Source organism: Drosophila novamexicana, unplaced genomic scaffold (genome assembly GCF_003285875.2).
Source record: "Drosophila novamexicana strain 15010-1031.04,08,12 unplaced genomic scaffold, DnovRS2.1 tig00000644-arrow-pilon, whole genome shotgun sequence".
NCBI lineage: Eukaryota > Metazoa > Arthropoda > Insecta > Diptera > Drosophilidae > Drosophila > Drosophila novamexicana.
Window position 1 is genome coordinate 1,511,356 of NW_020824814.1, and position 17,180 is coordinate 1,528,535.

Here is a 17,180-nt window from a genome sequence, read left to right on the forward strand (position 1 = left end):
CGGCATATTTTTAGGGGCGCGGCCGAGTGTAGAGTTGAGAGTTCGCATTGCCCCGCCGAGAATTTGCCAATAATTTGCATGAGTTCGTGTTTTTTTTTCTTCTCTCTGTTTCTTGTTTTTGTTTTTATGATGCTTCACAATATTCTTCTACTAAGTTTGATGTTTTGTTTGTTTTTGTTATTTGCAGCGTTAATTACAATAGAAATTATGTTTATGTTTATATATATTTGCGTAATTAAAATTAATCATTTATCGTATAAAACATATATATAAAAAAAAAATGGAGGCGCCAAAATATATGTTTAAAAAAAATATATATATAATTTTTGACTACAAAAATTGATTTAGATTTAGATTTTTTTTATGCCGAGTATTTGTTGTTATTTTTGGTTCGAATTCGTTTTGGAAAACATAAAGCAACGAGGGGGAGGGGGGCGGGGGGGTTGGGATGCGAAGAGCCCGGCCCGAAATCATAAGAAACAATAATAAACAAAGGATTTAACATACAAATTGTAATGTTTTTTTTTTGTTTTTAGTTTTTTTTGTTTGTTATTTTATACACATCTTTATGATAGGGGCGTATATAATGTATGTATATATAATTATAAGTAATAAATTTTCAATATTTTTATTTAATTATTTGCACACATGAATAAAAAATTACTATTTGCAATCATATATATATAAAAAATAAACTTAATTATCAGCAGCGGTCCCTCATCTCGTCCCCTTGTCACATCCTAAGCATATCATATCATATATATATATATATACCTTTATATATATATATGTATGTGTGTATGTGTGTGTGTGTATTCGCCTTTCGCTTGAACCGTTCTTTCTTTTCGTTTTACTTTAAGCTTAATCAATTTTGGAAGAGTAAACAATACCATCGAGTTGCTGCATTATGCACTTATGCAAGTGTGTGTGTGTGTGTGTGTGTGTGTGTGTGAATGTGTATACATGGCTGTGTGAGTGTGTCGAGCGCGTGTGAGTGAGTGAGTGAGTGAGTGAGTCTGTGTGTGTGTGTGTATTAATATAGATCGCTTGAATGAAAACTAACGGTTAATGCGTATTTTAATGTTGTTCTACACCTGCTTCTCTCACCCGTTTCTCTCTCTCTGCTCTCTGCTCTCTCGCGGCTCTCTTTCGCTCACTTTGATTTACTTTTCATTCGAGTTTCTTTAACTAATTTTTTTATAATCTTTTTGTTTCTGTTTTCATCTCTTATACGTATAAACTTTTATAATTTTATACTAAAGGTTTTTACCGTTTGCTTTTCATTTTTTTGGATTTTGTTGTCTTATTTTGTTTTGTTTTTTCTTCTCCCTTTTTACTTTGTATATATATAAAAAAAGATGTCCAAAGTTTTTACGTTACGTTATTGTATATACGTGTTTTTTTTTGTTGGTTTTTTTTTTTTTAGTTTTTAAAGTGGATCGTTCTTTTTTTTTTTTTTGTTTTTTTTTTTGTTCTTAACTTGTTTTTGTTGTTCGTTCTGCCTGTTTGCTTTACAGTTGTCCTATGCTTTAAATGATTTTTCTTTTTTCTGCCTTATTTTTTGAATGTTTATATATGAGCGCAAGGCGCCAATCAGCGCGTTTACTATATATATGTATATATATAGTAATAGTATCGTACTATGTATATATGTGGGGTTGTTGTTTGCCTTCCGTCCTTTGCTGGTTTTTCTTTTCTTCATATATATGTATATATATATATATATATGTATGTATATATATATGTGTGTAACTAACGGCGCTTTACTTTGTCTCCTCCTTCTCCTTGTTCTCCTCGGTCGACTCCTTCTCGTTCGACTGTGGGGCAAACGGGGGAAATCATTAGTCATTAGTCATCATTCATCAGTCATTAGTCATTGTTCATTAGTCATTGTTCATTAGTCATTGTTCATTAGTCATTAGTGGACAAAACCTTTAATTGAATGATGCGCCTTACCTTGTCCTTCTCCAGCTCCTTCTCGATCTTGTCGCCATCGGTGCCCTCCTGCTCATTTGATTTCTCCTGCTCGCCGCCTTCCTTGCCCTCCTTGGTCTCGGGTCTGCAAAAAAAAGAGTAAATTTCAATTAGCTTCAGTAAATTTAATGCGCATTTTGTACTCACTCTGGCTTGGGAATGTGCGCATTCAGATCGAGCTTTGTGCAGATCTCATCCCAGTCGGGGAAGCACTTGTCCTTCATGCGCGACACATGCCCAATCAAATTGGGACACTTCTCGGTCATATAGTCCCGCAACGGATACGCAATATCCTTGGACAGATAGTGCAGCTGTGAGAGCACCGCAAATGCGACCACATCCAAGGTGGTCGGCTCATCGCCAAAGAAGAACGGCTTACAGTCGAGCATCTCGCTGAGCACCTTCAGATCGTTCTTGCCAAACTCTTCGATCTCCTCGGCGCTGTGCACACCGATGCCGTGCGCCTTGAGCTTTTTCGTACCCTGGAACCACTTGTTGTGTTGAATATCGGTTGCCAAATATGGTTTTTTTTTTGGTTTTTTTTTTGAATGTTAAACAAAATGCAGAGGATGCACAACGGGCAACGAGGGGTTTTGTTAGGAGTAGTTACACAATATACACACACATAGAGAGAGAGGTTAGCAGTAGTAGAGGAAACACCATCGAAAATATGAAACATAAAAATATATATATATCATAAAAAAGAAACGAAAAAAAAGAGAAAAAACACCATGCAAGAGTTAGTGATAATGAATGGAATTTGGTTTGGTTTTTTTGATCTTATTGTAGTTGGTTTTCGCTATGAAATACAGCCTTGCAGCAGATATAGACAGTCGGGTATCTATATATAGAAGCCTTGTTCTATCTGATCTGATCTCGGTTTTATCTTGATAAGCCTTACTATAGTTCCTTCTTTATAAAGAGGCAACATATCAGTTCTACTACATCATCTAACTCATATAGTTCATATATATCATCTAAATTTTAGTTATATCGGACTAATATATCGGATTACTATATCACATATACACAGTTGGGTATGTATAGGTCCTTCCATTTGATCCGATCTCTCAGCTTAATCTTGATAAAACTAGCTATAGATCCGTATACAGCCAGATCGGACTTCTATATCATATAACTGTCTTTTATAATATATATCAGCTATATCTAAACTATATCGGATTATAATATCACATGTTCTGATCTCTCAGTCTTAATTTTGATATAACCAGATATAGATCCCTTCATTTACACGGCCAACAGATCCGTTTCAGTCAGATCGAACTACTATATCATATTAATTCTAAAGATAGTTCTGTTTACAATATATATCAGCTAAATCCTAGCAATATCGGATGACTGTGGGCATGTGCTTCTATTTGATCCGATCTCTTAGGGTTATACTAGCTATAGATTCGACTTCTTATCAGTTTCAGTCAGATCGTACTGCTATATATCATATAACTGTATAGTTCAGCTGTCGTTTAAAATATACATCAGCTAAATTCTAGCAATATCGGTTGACTATATCACATGAGCCCACATCTGTTGCAATACTGCCTGCAAGGGTATTCGATATTCGGTTAACCGAACTTAACTGTTCTTCTTGTTCTTTGTGTTATTGTTGTTGTTGCTGCGGTATTTGTATATCTGATCATAATTGGGTTATATGAGAGGCAACGCTGAACATAAACAATTGGCAGGCACCGTTATTGTTTATGTCCACATGATAAATGCAACTGTAAACAAAATGTTGTATGGGTCTGGTCTGCTGCGACAGGCTCTGGCAATAGATCCGGCTCTAGTGTGTGTGTGTGTGTGTGTGTGTGTGTGTAGGTGTTTAGTTGGAGTAGGTGCAACATAATACGGCGGCGATTCCAAGAGTCTGTTACGATTGCCTTTTCATCGGCTTCTGTGTCAATATGTTTATTTACACTAGCCAGGAAATATGCCAGAACCAGAGCCGGAAAACTCGACTCGAATTCCCAATAAACAATGCGCCGGAGCCTCGTGTTTCATGGAAACAACAAACTAAGTTTTTCTAGATTTCTCTATTAAAAGTTATGTATATTCTATCTGGTTACGCATTTCTGGCTAATTACCTTGCGACCGAATGTGATTTTGAAGAAAAAGTTCAAAATCGAATTGGGCAAACGCAGGCCGAGCGCATGCTGCAAATTAACCTTATAGCCCTTCAGTACATTATCCGGATACTTGGCGCGCCAGTAGAAGATGATCCAAATCAAATGATTCTCGAGCATGGCAATTGTGGCATAGGACACATTGCGCTGCTCAGCTGTCAAGCCGGCATCCAGATTCTTATCATACTTGGCCGATAGCTCCTTGATGATAATGGCCGAATCGGCGATTTCTTCGCCATTTAGCTCAATGAACGGTAATTGGCCCTTCTTGGAACGGAAACGCATCTTGTGGTCGACATTCTGCAAATAATAAGAGAAATCGCAAATTTAATGCATTAATAATGAGTAAGTGTTGAGTAATGATTCGGGTGGGCTGAGTAATATGCTTGGCTGGGATTGCTGGGGGAGGGGGCGGAGGGGTGTGGGCGCAGGCGGTTTCTGTTGATATTTTTATTCTCAATAACTTTTTCCATATCGCGCATTCCGATTCATGAATGTGTGCGTGAGTATGTGTGCGTGCATGACTAATGTGCTTGTAATGTAGTTCAATCTCTGTCTCCCACGCGACCCGGCACGGCCTGTTTGGATGTTCCGGCCGCTAGATGGCGCTCATGACATATATAGGCCTGTATACATACAATCGCATATATGTATATGTATGTATGTATATACGCACGCATACTTGCACACTTATATATGTATGCCAAAAGCGAGATGCTGCCAGCCGAAACAACCACTAGAAAAAGCTGTACCGAAAAATCAACCAACACCCAACTACCCCCACTGTGTGCGCACTCACACACATACACACAGAGCATGCTGCTTGTAAAATTACACACACGAACGCACACGAGTCGAGGAGTTGGAAAATTTCCAATTGCCGCTTTTTGAATTTGGCATATTCCAGTGTCAAAACTGCTTGACGCCGCCGCCGCCGACTTCCAGTGTGTACACGTACAATATGCATGCGCCGTTAACCGTTACAAAAAAAGTGACAGTTATGTCCGGCACATTTTGAGCTAGCATGTGTGTGTGTGCACATAATTTCTAATTAGAAATTGTCCACAACAAAAGCGGACAGTCATATCGGGGCGTAGCATATTTCATGCTTTGGCGCGGAGGGCAACAAACAGGGCAAACAGGCAGGGTGTGGTTGCAAACTCGCACACACTCGCATACAGCAAACGAGAGAGAGAGAGATAGAGATAGAGAGACAAAGAGAGAGCGTCAGAGGGCGAGTAAGCAAAAAGAGATTATGTTTTCCAGCCGCAGCAGCAGCATCGTCGCTGCCCAGGCTGAAAAGGGTGGAGTCGTCATCGTCACATTTAATTCCAATGATCCACAAAAAGGCTGCCTCGAAAATGGAAGAAGCTGCCTCCAACGCATAACTGTCGCCACCGCCGCACCGCAGCAGCAGAGGCAAAGGCAGCGACAGCGACAGAGGCAGCGGCAGCTTTTGCCGGCGACGCATTGTCGCTACACAATGCAAATGTTTATTTTTTATTAAATCATTATGCCAATTAAGCGGAGACGGGGCTCAATTTTGGCGCAGTGTGTAGAGTTTTGCATTAGCAACAATTGGATGCATGCTAAAGACACGACAAAAATGAACAAGAACAAGAACAGGCGAACAACAACAACAACAACCAACACGCCATGCAATTATGCAGCGCTTGCGTGTGCGTGCATGTGTATGTGTTTGTGTGTGTGTGTGACTTGGAAATCCACACCCTGCCTTAAGTACAAAGAGCGGAGTTTTAGCAGAGAGCGCGAGCGAGCGAATGAGCAACAACAAAGGCAGTGACTGTCGCCGCAACCGTTGCAGTTATTGCATATGTATGCGCAGTCTTTGTTTTGAGGCAAATATGCGGCTATTAATTAAAATATAAAAAAACAACAAAAACAACGAGTAACGTTTGACTGCATTTGTCGTTGGCATTTTCAAAAAGAAATAAAGCAAAAAAAAAATGCAAAACTTCACTTCCCCTCACACACACACACACATACTAGTGCTGCTGCCGCCGTTGACTTTGCAGCGCTCACACGTACAGTTGTACTCATACAGGGTTGCCAGACCGTGCTGACGCGTCAACACTTTGTGCTGGCAATATGGCACGGCGCGCGAACATTTGAATAATTGTGAATTGTAAAAAACGGATGTGTGTGCGCCTGTGTGTGTGTACGGCGTTGCGGCTTTTGCGCCGCAATTTCCACAAATGAATTGAAAATGGAAATTTATGCACGCACAACAACTGCCCAGGCGACGCTGTTTGGTTTTATTTGTAATGCATATTGAAAAAGTGAATTAATTGCACAATATACATGCATAAATACTTACGAATGGCAGTCACATTGGAATGCCAACTATGCGGGCGGCAATAAGCAGCAGCAGCAGCAGCCGCGCCTAAGCAGAAGCTTGTTGTTGTTGTTGTTGTTGTTGTAGCTGCTGGCTGGCGTTGTTAATGATTTCGACACGCTCGATACACGCTTGTGGTGTGAAAAAATATGCGTTTGGTTTATCACCCGTCTCCTGCTGCTGCCTGCCGCATTTGTTTATTTTTGGGCAAGGCAAAATGTGCGCCTGCCTTTTCAATGTATACAAAATGCAGCAATGCGTTTACAATAACAACAACACTCAGCGCGGCCATAATGGGGGTACGACAGTGAGAGGCGAAGGGGGGGGGGGGGGGGGGGGGCGATATCAGCCCCTTCTGAATTGTTGGCATTGTGATTAATGAAAATGTCAAAGGTCCATTTCGTTGCATTCAGTTTGTTGAACTCGCCGCCCAAAGCTCTTATCATAAAGCGGAACAAAATGGAAAGTGCGCTGCGACTGCGTCGTCGTTGTGTGCATTGCGTACATATTGCACGCACACACACACGCACTCTCGCACACATGCACACAAATTTATAACTGACGTACTGTCAATCATAATTGCTTGCGGCTGCCGGCTGCAGCAGCAGCAGCAGCTGCTGCCGTTACTTTCCCATTGCAGCCAAACGACGATAAATCAATTCAATGAGCCGCAGCAGAGGCAGCGGCTGAGGCAGCGCGCCAGCATATGGCAAAAGCTGCTGGCGCATTATCAGCTTAGGAAGGGAATTTCATCTCGCGCGCCCAACTACTTGAGAGCATCAATTAACATTCTTACAGCTCACACTCACTCAGGGTAGCCCCTCTCTCTCGCGCCCCCGCGCACTCATTAGGCCATGTAATTAATAAGATTAAAGAAAACAACAATTGCGTCGTCGTCGTCGTCGTCGCTGCCGCCGCCTGGGGCCGCACCCATTTTTGTAAGTCTATAAAATATGAAGGAAAATATATGCAAAACGCATCGCGCGCGCGCCTAAAGCTTTAAAACTTTTGGAGCGTCGCGAGCTCTGTTAATGGACAGTGGGGCAAAATGAACGCCGGACAGTCGGACAGTGGAGACGGTTATTTGTCTAGCTGGGCTGCTTAAAGATAAGGCGCAGTAATAAGAGTGGATTGCAGCGAGGTAGGGTAGTGGGGTTTAGCGCAGCAGCAACAATTTTTTTTTTTTATTAAAAGCAATTACAAAACGGGCACAAACGGGGCTTGGAATTTTTGTGCAAGGCAAAGACAGAGACTGAAAAAACTAAATGAAGCAGAGCTCGCTGCAGCTGCAGCAACAAAGACAAAGACCAGAGTATTAAATGGGAGCTGCTGAGAGCGAGCGCATAAATCGGAGAGAGGGAGAGAGAGAGAGAGAGAGCGCCAGTGCCAAGTGCAAAATTTGAAGCACAACTTCGCATTGGGGAAGGGTGAGGGAGTTCTGTTCGTGTGTGTGTGTGTGTGTGTGTGTGTGTGTGTGTGTGTGTGTGTCGGTGTGGAGTATAAAGCACAACTTATGTGAGAGAGCGGCGGCGAGACGTTGACAACGAAACAGCAGCTAGGCAGAGGCCAGGCCAGGCCAGCCAGGCACAGCGCAGCGCTGCGGCGTCGGCGCACACACAAATTTTATGTATACGCTGTTTCATGTAGACGCACACACACGCACACATATATACACATGAACAGACAGGAATAAAATCCAGCAGCAGCAGCAGCAGCAACAACAAAACGCCTTGCCTGGCTCGCTACAGGTTCAAATACGAGTACACACACCCATACATCCACGCATTGGAAGTCTGCCTGTGTGCCGTGTGTGTGTGCCGGGATAGAAAGAAAAGGCAATGCTAAATGTATCCCTTTTCAGCGCATGCAGGCCTATAGGGTGCGGTGCGCGGGCAGGTCACAGGCTTAGCACACAATCATGGCGGTTTTTATGTATGGGTGTGCGTGTGCCTGTGTATGTATGTGTGTGTGTGGAAAAAATCTCTACCGCAAAAATACATATGTATGCATGTATGCTAGGGGAAAAAAAATTTGATGATGAAAAACCCGCCAGGGAAATGGGAAAATCATGTAAAAATTTTAAAATATGTTTCACATTCAGCAAAACAGATAGATAGATAGAGAACATGATGCTGGAAATATGGGAAATCGGAAAATTTACCTCGTACTTGAGCGCCACCAGACGCAGCCAAGTCTCCACTTTCAGGCAATAAGGTGAGAGAGACGGCAGCAGGGGAGTACGCGAAAACTGATACAGATAGATAATGTCCTTCTCAAAATTGGTCTTGTGCACATTGAACTTTTGTGCTGGGGCTTCTGATTTGGCTGGCGCAGCGGCAACATCGCCACCATCTTTCTTCGCATCGGCAGCGGCAGCTCCATCGGCAGCGGCAGCGGCTGGCGACGCCTTCGCATCCTCTTTGTTGTTGTCTTGGGCGTTGTTAGCGGCAGCGTTCTCAGCAACGGCAGCGGCAACGGCGACAGGCTCGGCAGCAGGTTTTTCCGCCTGCTCGGCAGCAGCATTTTCTGTGGTCGCTGCTGCTGCGGCGGCAACTGCTGGCGTTTCCTCAGCGGGTATTTGAGCTACTTCGGTTGCCATTTTTTTCTTTCTTTCTATCTTTTTTTGCTTTTTATTTAATTTTTCTTCGATTTGAAGTTGCGCTTTCTTTCAAAATCTTCACACTTTTCCTTGTTCAAATGCACGCACTCACACACATACACGGATACGGGGCACGAGCACACACACAGAAAGACAGAGAGAGAGAGACGAAGTCACAGTCGAGTCGCAGTCGCAGAGTCACCACCACTACAGACAGTTTTTTTAAAAAATGCACCACACAATTTGCGCACAGTTAAAAGGTACCGCACCAACCAGACGCAACCGCTCACAAAACAAAACTGAACGGTAAATTTCCATTTCAATATTTTCCAGCCATGGTAACATTCTGGCAGCGTTGCACTAACAAACTTATCGACTTATCGCTGGTAACCAACCGTTGCTGTTATTAACAGCATAGCTCCACACACAATATGTGCTGCAGCTCACTTTTCAACACTCACTCGTCATTTTCACAAACAAAGCGCGTCAAGTGCGACAGTTTTCGACTTAAATTAATTAAAACAGTGATTAACGCAAGTTTATTGAACCTTTAAACGATGGGCGCTGCATTGGGCCTCTGTTCGGTAGCGCAGGTGTGTGTTAACAAACAAATTACCTGTCTGCATATCTTGTAAAAGCAAATTGCGCATATGGTACAAACTGCAGCAAAATCGATTCTCAGTGTTGGCAACTTTGGCAAAATAAAGGCTAAAAATAAACCGCTATGAATTAAATATAAACTAAGCAGCTACATTTGGCAGCTTTGACTGAGTCGTGGCTAAAAATAAAACATTAAAATTAGCTAATTTAATATATAACTGCAGCAACGTCGATTTTCAGTGCTGTCAGTTTTGCCGCGACAACAAGGCTTTCCCGCTAGATTTGGCTAGATTTGCTTCAGAAACCGCCAAAAACGGGCTAATTTGATTATTTCTGTTTTCAGTGTGCGCTCTGCTGCACGGGCACCGCGGCCAGCATGTGCTGCTCGGCCTGCCCCACCTGCAAGAACTCCTCCTCGTCCCGTTTCATGTACGCCTTCATGCTGCTGGTGGGCACAGTTCTGGGCGCCATCGCACTCTCGCCCGGCCTGCAGGGCACGCTGAAGAAGCTGCCGTTCTGTGTGAACTCCACTTCGACAATTAGCTCCACGGCAATAGGCACATTCTCGGGCGGCACACTGCAGGTGGACTGTGAATATGCCCTTGGCTACATGGCCGTCTATCGCCTCTGCTTTGGTCTGGCCTGTTTCTTTACCCTGATGGCGGTCATAATGCTGGGCGTGAAGAGCTCTCGAGATCCGCGCTCCCATATCCAGAATGAGTTTTGGCCTCTGAAGTTTTTGATATGCTTTGGCGCCTCCATTGCGGCCATCTTCATACCGGATGGCTCCTTTGGACCGGCCATGATGTGGGTGGGCCTAGTTGGCGGGCTGGCGTTCATACTCGTCCAGCTGATCATCATTGTGGACTTTGCGCACAGCGTCGCCGAGAACTGGATTGGTATGTTTCCGAGCTGAAATGATGACTAATTCGAACTCTGTCCATTTGCAGAGAATGCGGAGAACAATCGCGGCTATTATTATGCCTTGGCTGGCGTGACTCTTCTGGCCTACATAGCCTCCCTGACGGGCATAACTCTACTCTACATCTACTTTACCACAGTCTGTATTCCTTTTTATATTTATATACATCTGTCATACAATACGCTTTCCTTGATTTGCAGTCGACGGGCTGCGGCATCAACAAGTTCTTCATCTCGATTAATCTGATATTCTGCCTGGTTATCAGCATTTTGTCTGTGCTGCCCGCGGTGCAGGAACGCTTGCCCCACTCGGGACTGCTGCAGAGCTCGCTGGTGACTTTGTACACCATTTACTTGACCTGGTCCGCTGTGGCCAACAATCCGGGTTGGTCTTCGATGTAGCAAATCACAATTTATTCGTTTTATGCCCTCTCGTCTCTCTCTCGCTTGCAGAAAAGGCCTGCAATCCGGGCATGTTTGGACTCATGGAGGGCTTGCCCAATGCCACCACCACAACCGTTGCACCGCCCACACCCAACTCGAAAGTCACCTTCGATACGACCAACATTATTGGCCTGGTTGTCTGGCTGCTGTGCATCCTCTACAACTGCTTCAGCTCCGCCGTCGAGGTCTCCAAGATTAACAATGACAACAGCGAGAAGCGTGGTACGTGCCAACAGCTGCTTCTTCGCATACCCTTGCAGTGGTTGCCATATGAAATGTGTGGAGGATACTTCTCTGAGGAGCATGTACTCCTGAACAGTATTAATAGTCGAATTCGTCCGTTTGTCTGTTTATATGTAAATGTATCTCTTAGATACAAATTTATGCTGCGGTCTGTTATGTATATGTCCAAGTCTGATCGGAACCCTATAGCATATAGCTACCATAGTTTATCAAGATATCGTTCAGTATGATCTCAAGCTTTTAACAAAATCGTATCGTTCAACCATCTAGCTGAATGCCCTTTGTGAGTTCGACTCTCCTAGAAGCTATGTTTATATTATCAAATAATGTATTTTAGAGGGATTTTTATATCAATCGATAGCTAAATAATTTATGTATACATTTACTTACAACACAATGTCTGCAAGGGTATTTAGTCTTCGGCATTTCGAAGCGAAGTCTTCTCTCTTGTCTTGTCACGCACATTGCACAGTTTCATAGTTCCATACAGAACCTCTCGTAATGCTCCATGCTCGCTTTTCATTTTCGCTGTACATATTCTGGCTAACTAATTAACTAACAATTTTCTCTTTATTTTATTTTTATTGATTGATTTAAACACGTTTGTTTTTATAAACTTCCACTAATTGGTTTGGTAACGAAACTGTGTACAATTTGCCGACACCTTTGACTAATATAGTTTTAACAGAAGCTCTATCAGACACAGAGACGGGCAACGGCGGCGAGAAGCCCGCCACCGACAACGAGACCGAGGGCGTCACCTACAGCTGGACCGCATTCCACACCGTCCTCGTTTGCGGTGAGCACAAATTGCGTCCACTTAAATGATTTAGATTAATATTAATATATTTATGTCCAATCAGCTTCCCTCTACGTGATGATGACGCTGACCAATTGGTATAAGCCCAACTCGGACATAGAGCTGATCAATGGCAACGAGGCTTCCATGTGGGTCAAAATCATATCCAGCTGGCTGGGCGTATTCATCTACGGCTGGAGCCTGATTGCGCCCATTGTGCTATCCAATCGCGACTTTAGCTAAGCTGGCCAGCAGTATTAAAACTAACATATTCTATGTATACGTATATAAATTATAAATGTAGGCGTGGTCTATTATGCAGCCTGGACAATGGAGCGGTGCTTAAGCGAATGTTTGCCATGATTATATTTACTCAATAATCGTACTCTCAAAATATAACAAAGATAAATAACTATATATATATATACACAATCTGGTGTCAAGTGCTTACTCCGAATAAAATTTAGAGTTCTTGCTGCTGCAGCTGTTGCGTCTGTTTATCAATGCTCTCCCGCAGACGCTGCAGCACCACGCTCTTGCCCAGTATTTCCATCATTTCCGCCACGCCGGGTCCCTCCTGCAGGCCGCTCAAGGCGCCGCGCAACGTTTTCATCAGCGCCGGAAACTTGAGTCCGGCTGCTTGGGCATAGCTTTTGAGCAGCGTATTTAGCTGATCCTTGTGGTATTCGGGCGTGGCGTCCAATTGCTGCAGCAGCTGCTCCAGCTGTGCTGCACTTAAATCCTTGAGCACAAAATTGCTCGGCTTGACCCAGAGAAAACTCAGCTTGCCGCTGGTGAGATCCTGCAGCAGGGTCAGACGCTGCGACGCCCAGTGAAGCACCTCCACAATATGCGACTCGACGAGGTCCAGATTGGAGCTGTGCATCGGAAGTGTTAGCAAAAGGGATACCATTGGGATTCCATTGAGAGCTTACTGCGTGGGATAGGCCTGCCTGACCAGCTGCTGCACGTGCTCCACCAGCTGCAGTCGGCTTTGCGGATCGGCCAGGCGCGCCTTAATCTCCAGCTGATTGTAGTCATTAAGCAGCTCCGCATTCAGACGACTGGGATGCGCATTCACGCGCTCCAAGCAAAACTCTGCGGCCAGTTGGGGTATGGAGTACAGCTGCGGCTTGGCATTGGGTCTGTGCTCGAAGCCGCCGCCGGCGGACACAATGTAGTTGAGCAGGGCCGTGGGAAAGTAGCCGCGTTCCCGGAACTGCTTTATGCCGATATCTCCTTGACGCTTGCTCAGCTTGGTGCCATCGGCGTTGACCAGCAGCGGCAGGTGACCAAATTGTGGTGGCTGCCAGCCAAAGGCTCTGTGGGGTAGGAGAACAAAACCAAATTTAGTCCATGAAGCAGAAGGAATCCTTCATGATTTACCCACTTGTAGAGCAGCAGATGTTTGGTGGTCGAGATTTGCCATTCGACGCCGCGCAGCACATGGGTTATGCCCATTTGGTGATCGTCCACAACGTTGGCCAAATGATAGGTGGGAAATAGATCGCTTTTCATGATAACCGGATCACCTTCCGTGGCGCTGACATTGTGCTGCACGCTGCCATAAATGAGATCCTGCAGCGGCTCCTCGTGCTCCGTCAGCTTGAAGCGTATGCAGTACGGCGTGCCCCTGGCCAGCTGCGCTTCCAGCTGCTCCGGCGGCAGATTGCGGCACTTGTTGTCGTAGCGCGGCACTTGACGGGTGCGGAGAGCTTCCTTGCGCAGGAGTTCCAGACGACGCTCCGTGCAAAAGCAGCGATAGGCGCTGCCGTTCTCCAGCAGGCGATCGACGGCTTCGCTGTTGCGTGGAAGCTGGGTTTAGAGATCATTGTGGATATATCAAATACGTGCAGCTCACCTGTACAGTTGGGTGCGCTGGCTCTGGATGTATGGCCCGTGGTCCCCGGCAAAGCCCGGGCCCTCGTCTATCTCAATGCCAGCCCAGAGCAGATCTTCGATCAGACGCTCCGTGGCGCCCGGCACCAACCTAGTCTGATCCGTGTCCTCGATGCGCAGCAGAAACTTGCCGCCGGCATGCCGCGCATATAGATAATTGTAGAGCGCCGTGCGCAGGCCGCCCAGATGTAAGTCGCCGGTGGGGCTGGGCGCGAAACGTACGCGCACATCGCTGTGGCAGAGTCTGTGGCTGGCGCGGAGGCACTGCCTCAGCATTCTGGCTCGTTGCATCATTAACATTTTTCGTTAAAGGAATCGAGCGTAACAAAAGTTTGTTTACGTTTACCAAGTTAACGGTGTTTAGCAGCTGATAGTGCTGCCAGATGTGGCATAGAAAGCCTTGAGCTGGTAGAGATGAGCGCGTGTCGTGTGCAAAAAGTGGAGCGCGTCGTGTTGCATATGAACAACCGCATTGTAAAACATGCGGGACAACTAACGCAGTACTTGCAAAATTCGGACACGAGCTCATCTCTATGCTACCCTTCTTTTAATAATTATTGCTAGCATTTATTTGTATGTTAGAAGAATCGAGTACAAATTGCAGCTTTGGTTTGTTTACCGTTGCTTTAAGTTGCGCGGCTTAACAGCTGACAGCGTTGCCACATCTTGCACAGCTACCACGCATGCAGTTCTCTTCTTCTTTTCGGCAACGATTTCGCATAGCGTGCAACAAAAAGCAAATTAAATAAATAAATAAAATGGTTGGAACAACTTTAAGCGCCGAGGCGAAAAAACAGCTGATTACACGCAACCTGCAGGAAACCCTGGGCGAGGATAAATTGAATAAAGTACTGCAGGAGCGCGATCTGAAAATCTACTGGGGCACAGCCACAACGGGCAAGCCACATGTCGCCTACTTTGTGCCCATGTCCAAGATAGCCGACTTCTTGAAGGCCGGCTGCGAGGTAACGATTCTGTTTGCCGATCTGCACGCCTACTTGGACAACATGAAGGCGCCCTGGCCGCTGCTGGAGCTGCGCACCAAGTACTATGAGCAGGTGATCAAAGCGATGCTCAGCTCGATTGGCGTGCCGCTGGACAAGCTGAAGTTCGTCAAGGGCAGCGACTATCAGCTGTCCAGGGAGTACACGCTGGACGTGTACAAGCTCAGCTCGCTGGTCACCATACACGATGCGAAAAAAGCCGGCGCCGAGGTCGTAAAACAGGTGGAACATCCGCTACTCTCCTGCCTACTGTATCCAGGCCTGCAGGGCTTGGATGAAGAGTACTTAAAGGTGGACGCACAGTTTGGTGGCGTTGATCAGCGCAAGATTTTCACCTTCTCCGAGAAGTATTTGCCGCAGCTGGGCTACGAGAAGCGCATACATTTCATGAATCCCATGGGTGAGTCAGAGCATGAGTCATAAAATGACAAATCTGGAAAAACCCTTTTTTTTGCAGTACCTGGCCTGGCTGGCGGCAAGATGTCCTCATCGGAGGAGGACTCCAAAATTGATCTGCTCGACTCGCCCGCCAATGTCAAGAAGAAGCTGAAGAAGGCCTTCTGCGAGCCCGGCAACATTGCCGACAACGGTTTGCTCTCCTTCGTTAAGCATGTGCTCTTCTCGCTCTTCAAAGAGGGCGAGGGCTTTGAGATCTATCGTGCTGCTGATAACGGTGGCGATGTTACCTTCTACCAGTACGCAGAGCTGGAACAATACTATGCCGAGAACAAGCTGCATCCGGGCGATCTGAAGGCCTCGGTGGAGAAATACATAAATCGTTTGCTGGATCCCATACGCAAGACTTTTGAGCAGCCCGAGTTGCAGTAAGCCTTCAAGATTTGGGCTCCAGTTCAGTTAACTACATCTTATCCATTTCATATTTAGAAAACTAACTGCCGCCGCTTATCCGCCACCTGCCAAGGTGAAAGCCAATGCTGCGCCCGCTGCCGGCGCCGCTGACGAGGATGCGCCGCATCGTCTGGACATACGCGTGGGCAAGGTCATTGAGGTGGCGCGTCATCCGGATGCGGATACACTTTATGTTTTGAAAATTGATCTGGCGGAGGCACAGCCACGCACTATTATCAGCGGCCTGGTCAAATTTGTTACTGTCGAGGAGCTGGATCAGCGTCTGGTTGCGGTTTTATGCAATCTGAAGCCGAGCAAAATGCGTGGCATATTGTCAGAGGGCATGGTTCTGTGCACCTCCAAGTGAGCTCAGTTAAACAGCTTGTAAACTCCCGGACTCTTTAAATGCTCTTCATTTTTCTTTATAGCGCTGATCACACCGTCGTTGAGCCCATTGTGTTGCCTGCATCAGCCACGCCCGGCAGCCGCCTTTCCTTTGAGGGCTACAGCGGCACGCCCGATGAGCAGCTAAATCCCAAGAAGAAGGTGTGGGAGAAACTGTCCGTCGATTTCAAGACCAATGCCGAAGGTGTTGCCGTTTGGAAGGACAATTTCCTGCTGACGCCCGAGGGCGAGCAACTGACCAGCAAATTGGCCAATTGCGCCATCAAGTAAACCGTCAACCAGCCTGCCTGAACCGTGTAATACTTATGCAAACATAACTAAGCCGACAATTCAAAATTCGAAATGCATTTTTGTAACTTGTTTTAATTGAGTTTTTAAATAGAATGCTTAAATGAAACTATCAAAAGAATGATTTTTGAAAGTTAGCTTAAGTACTTTTTTTTGGCGCCAAACGATGCCAAATGCCAGAATGTACTCGTTCTTATTAGCGATATTTAAGGGAAATATGTTTTGCAAGATCAGTTGTTTGACACAGGTAAGCAAACATTTCGCTCTTAAATTTTCAGATAAATTATATCAGTTCTTAAAATATAACGTGTGTGGCAAACGAATATCTTATTTGAATTTCGGTTTAAATACTTTTTAGGCGCCCAGCGTTGTCAATTAGCAAAACAGCTGGTTGAGCTTTTACAGCACTGCCAATATACTCATTGTGGCTATCGATGTTATCGATAGTAAAAGCGATTAAAGGTGTATTTGTTTCAAAAAGTTAGTTCGGCAACAGGTAAATGAATCCAACAAAATGCCCGTGGTGGACACAAAAGACCCTGTGCTGCTTCACAATCAGCAGGAACATGTGGTGCACGTGGATCACGTCAAGGCGGCTTTGGCGGATTGCCCTGTGGCGAGCAATGGCATAATTTCACAACGCATTTCAACTTTTTAA

General features: G+C 45.2%; 4 protein-coding genes across 7 annotated transcripts; 2 read left to right on the forward strand and 2 right to left on the reverse strand.

The window, feature by feature from the left end:
• Positions 1–1,293: 1,293 nt before the first annotated feature.
• LOC115762759 (failed axon connections) lies at positions 1,294–9,355 on the reverse strand. Of its 2 annotated transcripts, none has more exons than XM_030705102.1 (5): positions 8,633–9,355; positions 4,077–4,415; positions 2,122–2,456; positions 1,957–2,059; positions 1,294–1,817 (listed from the first exon to the last, which is right to left on the reverse strand). In XM_030705102.1, exons 1-5 carry the CDS (start codon positions 9,068–9,070, stop codon positions 1,764–1,766), a joined length of 1,269 nt encoding a protein of 422 aa, XP_030560962.1. In that variant the 5' UTR covers positions 9,071–9,355; the 3' UTR covers positions 1,294–1,763. The 2 variants fall into 2 exon arrangements, with proteins under 2 accessions (XP_030560962.1, XP_030560961.1); XM_030705101.1 differs by having other exon boundaries at positions 2,122–2,465.
• A 175-nt stretch (positions 9,356–9,530) lies between these two features.
• LOC115762624 (serine incorporator 1) lies at positions 9,531–12,501 on the forward strand. Of its 3 annotated transcripts, none has more exons than XM_030704925.1 (7): positions 9,531–9,663; positions 10,014–10,569; positions 10,621–10,730; positions 10,793–10,976; positions 11,045–11,257; positions 11,967–12,077; positions 12,142–12,501. In XM_030704925.1, exons 1-7 carry the CDS (start codon positions 9,628–9,630, stop codon positions 12,318–12,320), a joined length of 1,389 nt encoding a protein of 462 aa, XP_030560785.1. In that variant the 5' UTR covers positions 9,531–9,627; the 3' UTR covers positions 12,321–12,501. The 3 variants fall into 3 exon arrangements, with proteins under 3 accessions (XP_030560785.1, XP_030560786.1, XP_030560784.1); XM_030704926.1 differs by having other exon boundaries at positions 11,979–12,077; XM_030704924.1 differs by having other exon boundaries at positions 11,958–12,077; positions 12,142–12,500.
• Positions 12,502–12,523: 22 nt separating this feature from the next.
• LOC115762623 (probable glutamate--tRNA ligase, mitochondrial) lies at positions 12,524–14,323 on the reverse strand. The gene is made up of 4 exons (XM_030704923.1): positions 13,939–14,323; positions 13,468–13,878; positions 13,013–13,399; positions 12,524–12,955 (listed from the first exon to the last, which is right to left on the reverse strand). Exons 1-4 carry the CDS (start codon positions 14,274–14,276, stop codon positions 12,541–12,543), a joined length of 1,551 nt encoding a protein of 516 aa, XP_030560783.1. The 5' UTR covers positions 14,277–14,323; the 3' UTR covers positions 12,524–12,540.
• A 339-nt stretch (positions 14,324–14,662) lies between these two features.
• On the forward strand, positions 14,663–16,630 carry LOC115762764 (tyrosine--tRNA ligase, cytoplasmic). The gene is made up of 4 exons (XM_030705108.1): positions 14,663–15,380; positions 15,438–15,804; positions 15,866–16,192; positions 16,258–16,630. The coding sequence occupies exons 1-4, from the start codon at positions 14,735–14,737 to the stop codon at positions 16,502–16,504; spliced, it is 1,587 nt and encodes a 528-aa protein (XP_030560968.1). The 5' UTR covers positions 14,663–14,734; the 3' UTR covers positions 16,505–16,630.
• Positions 16,631–17,180: the final 550 nt, after the last annotated feature.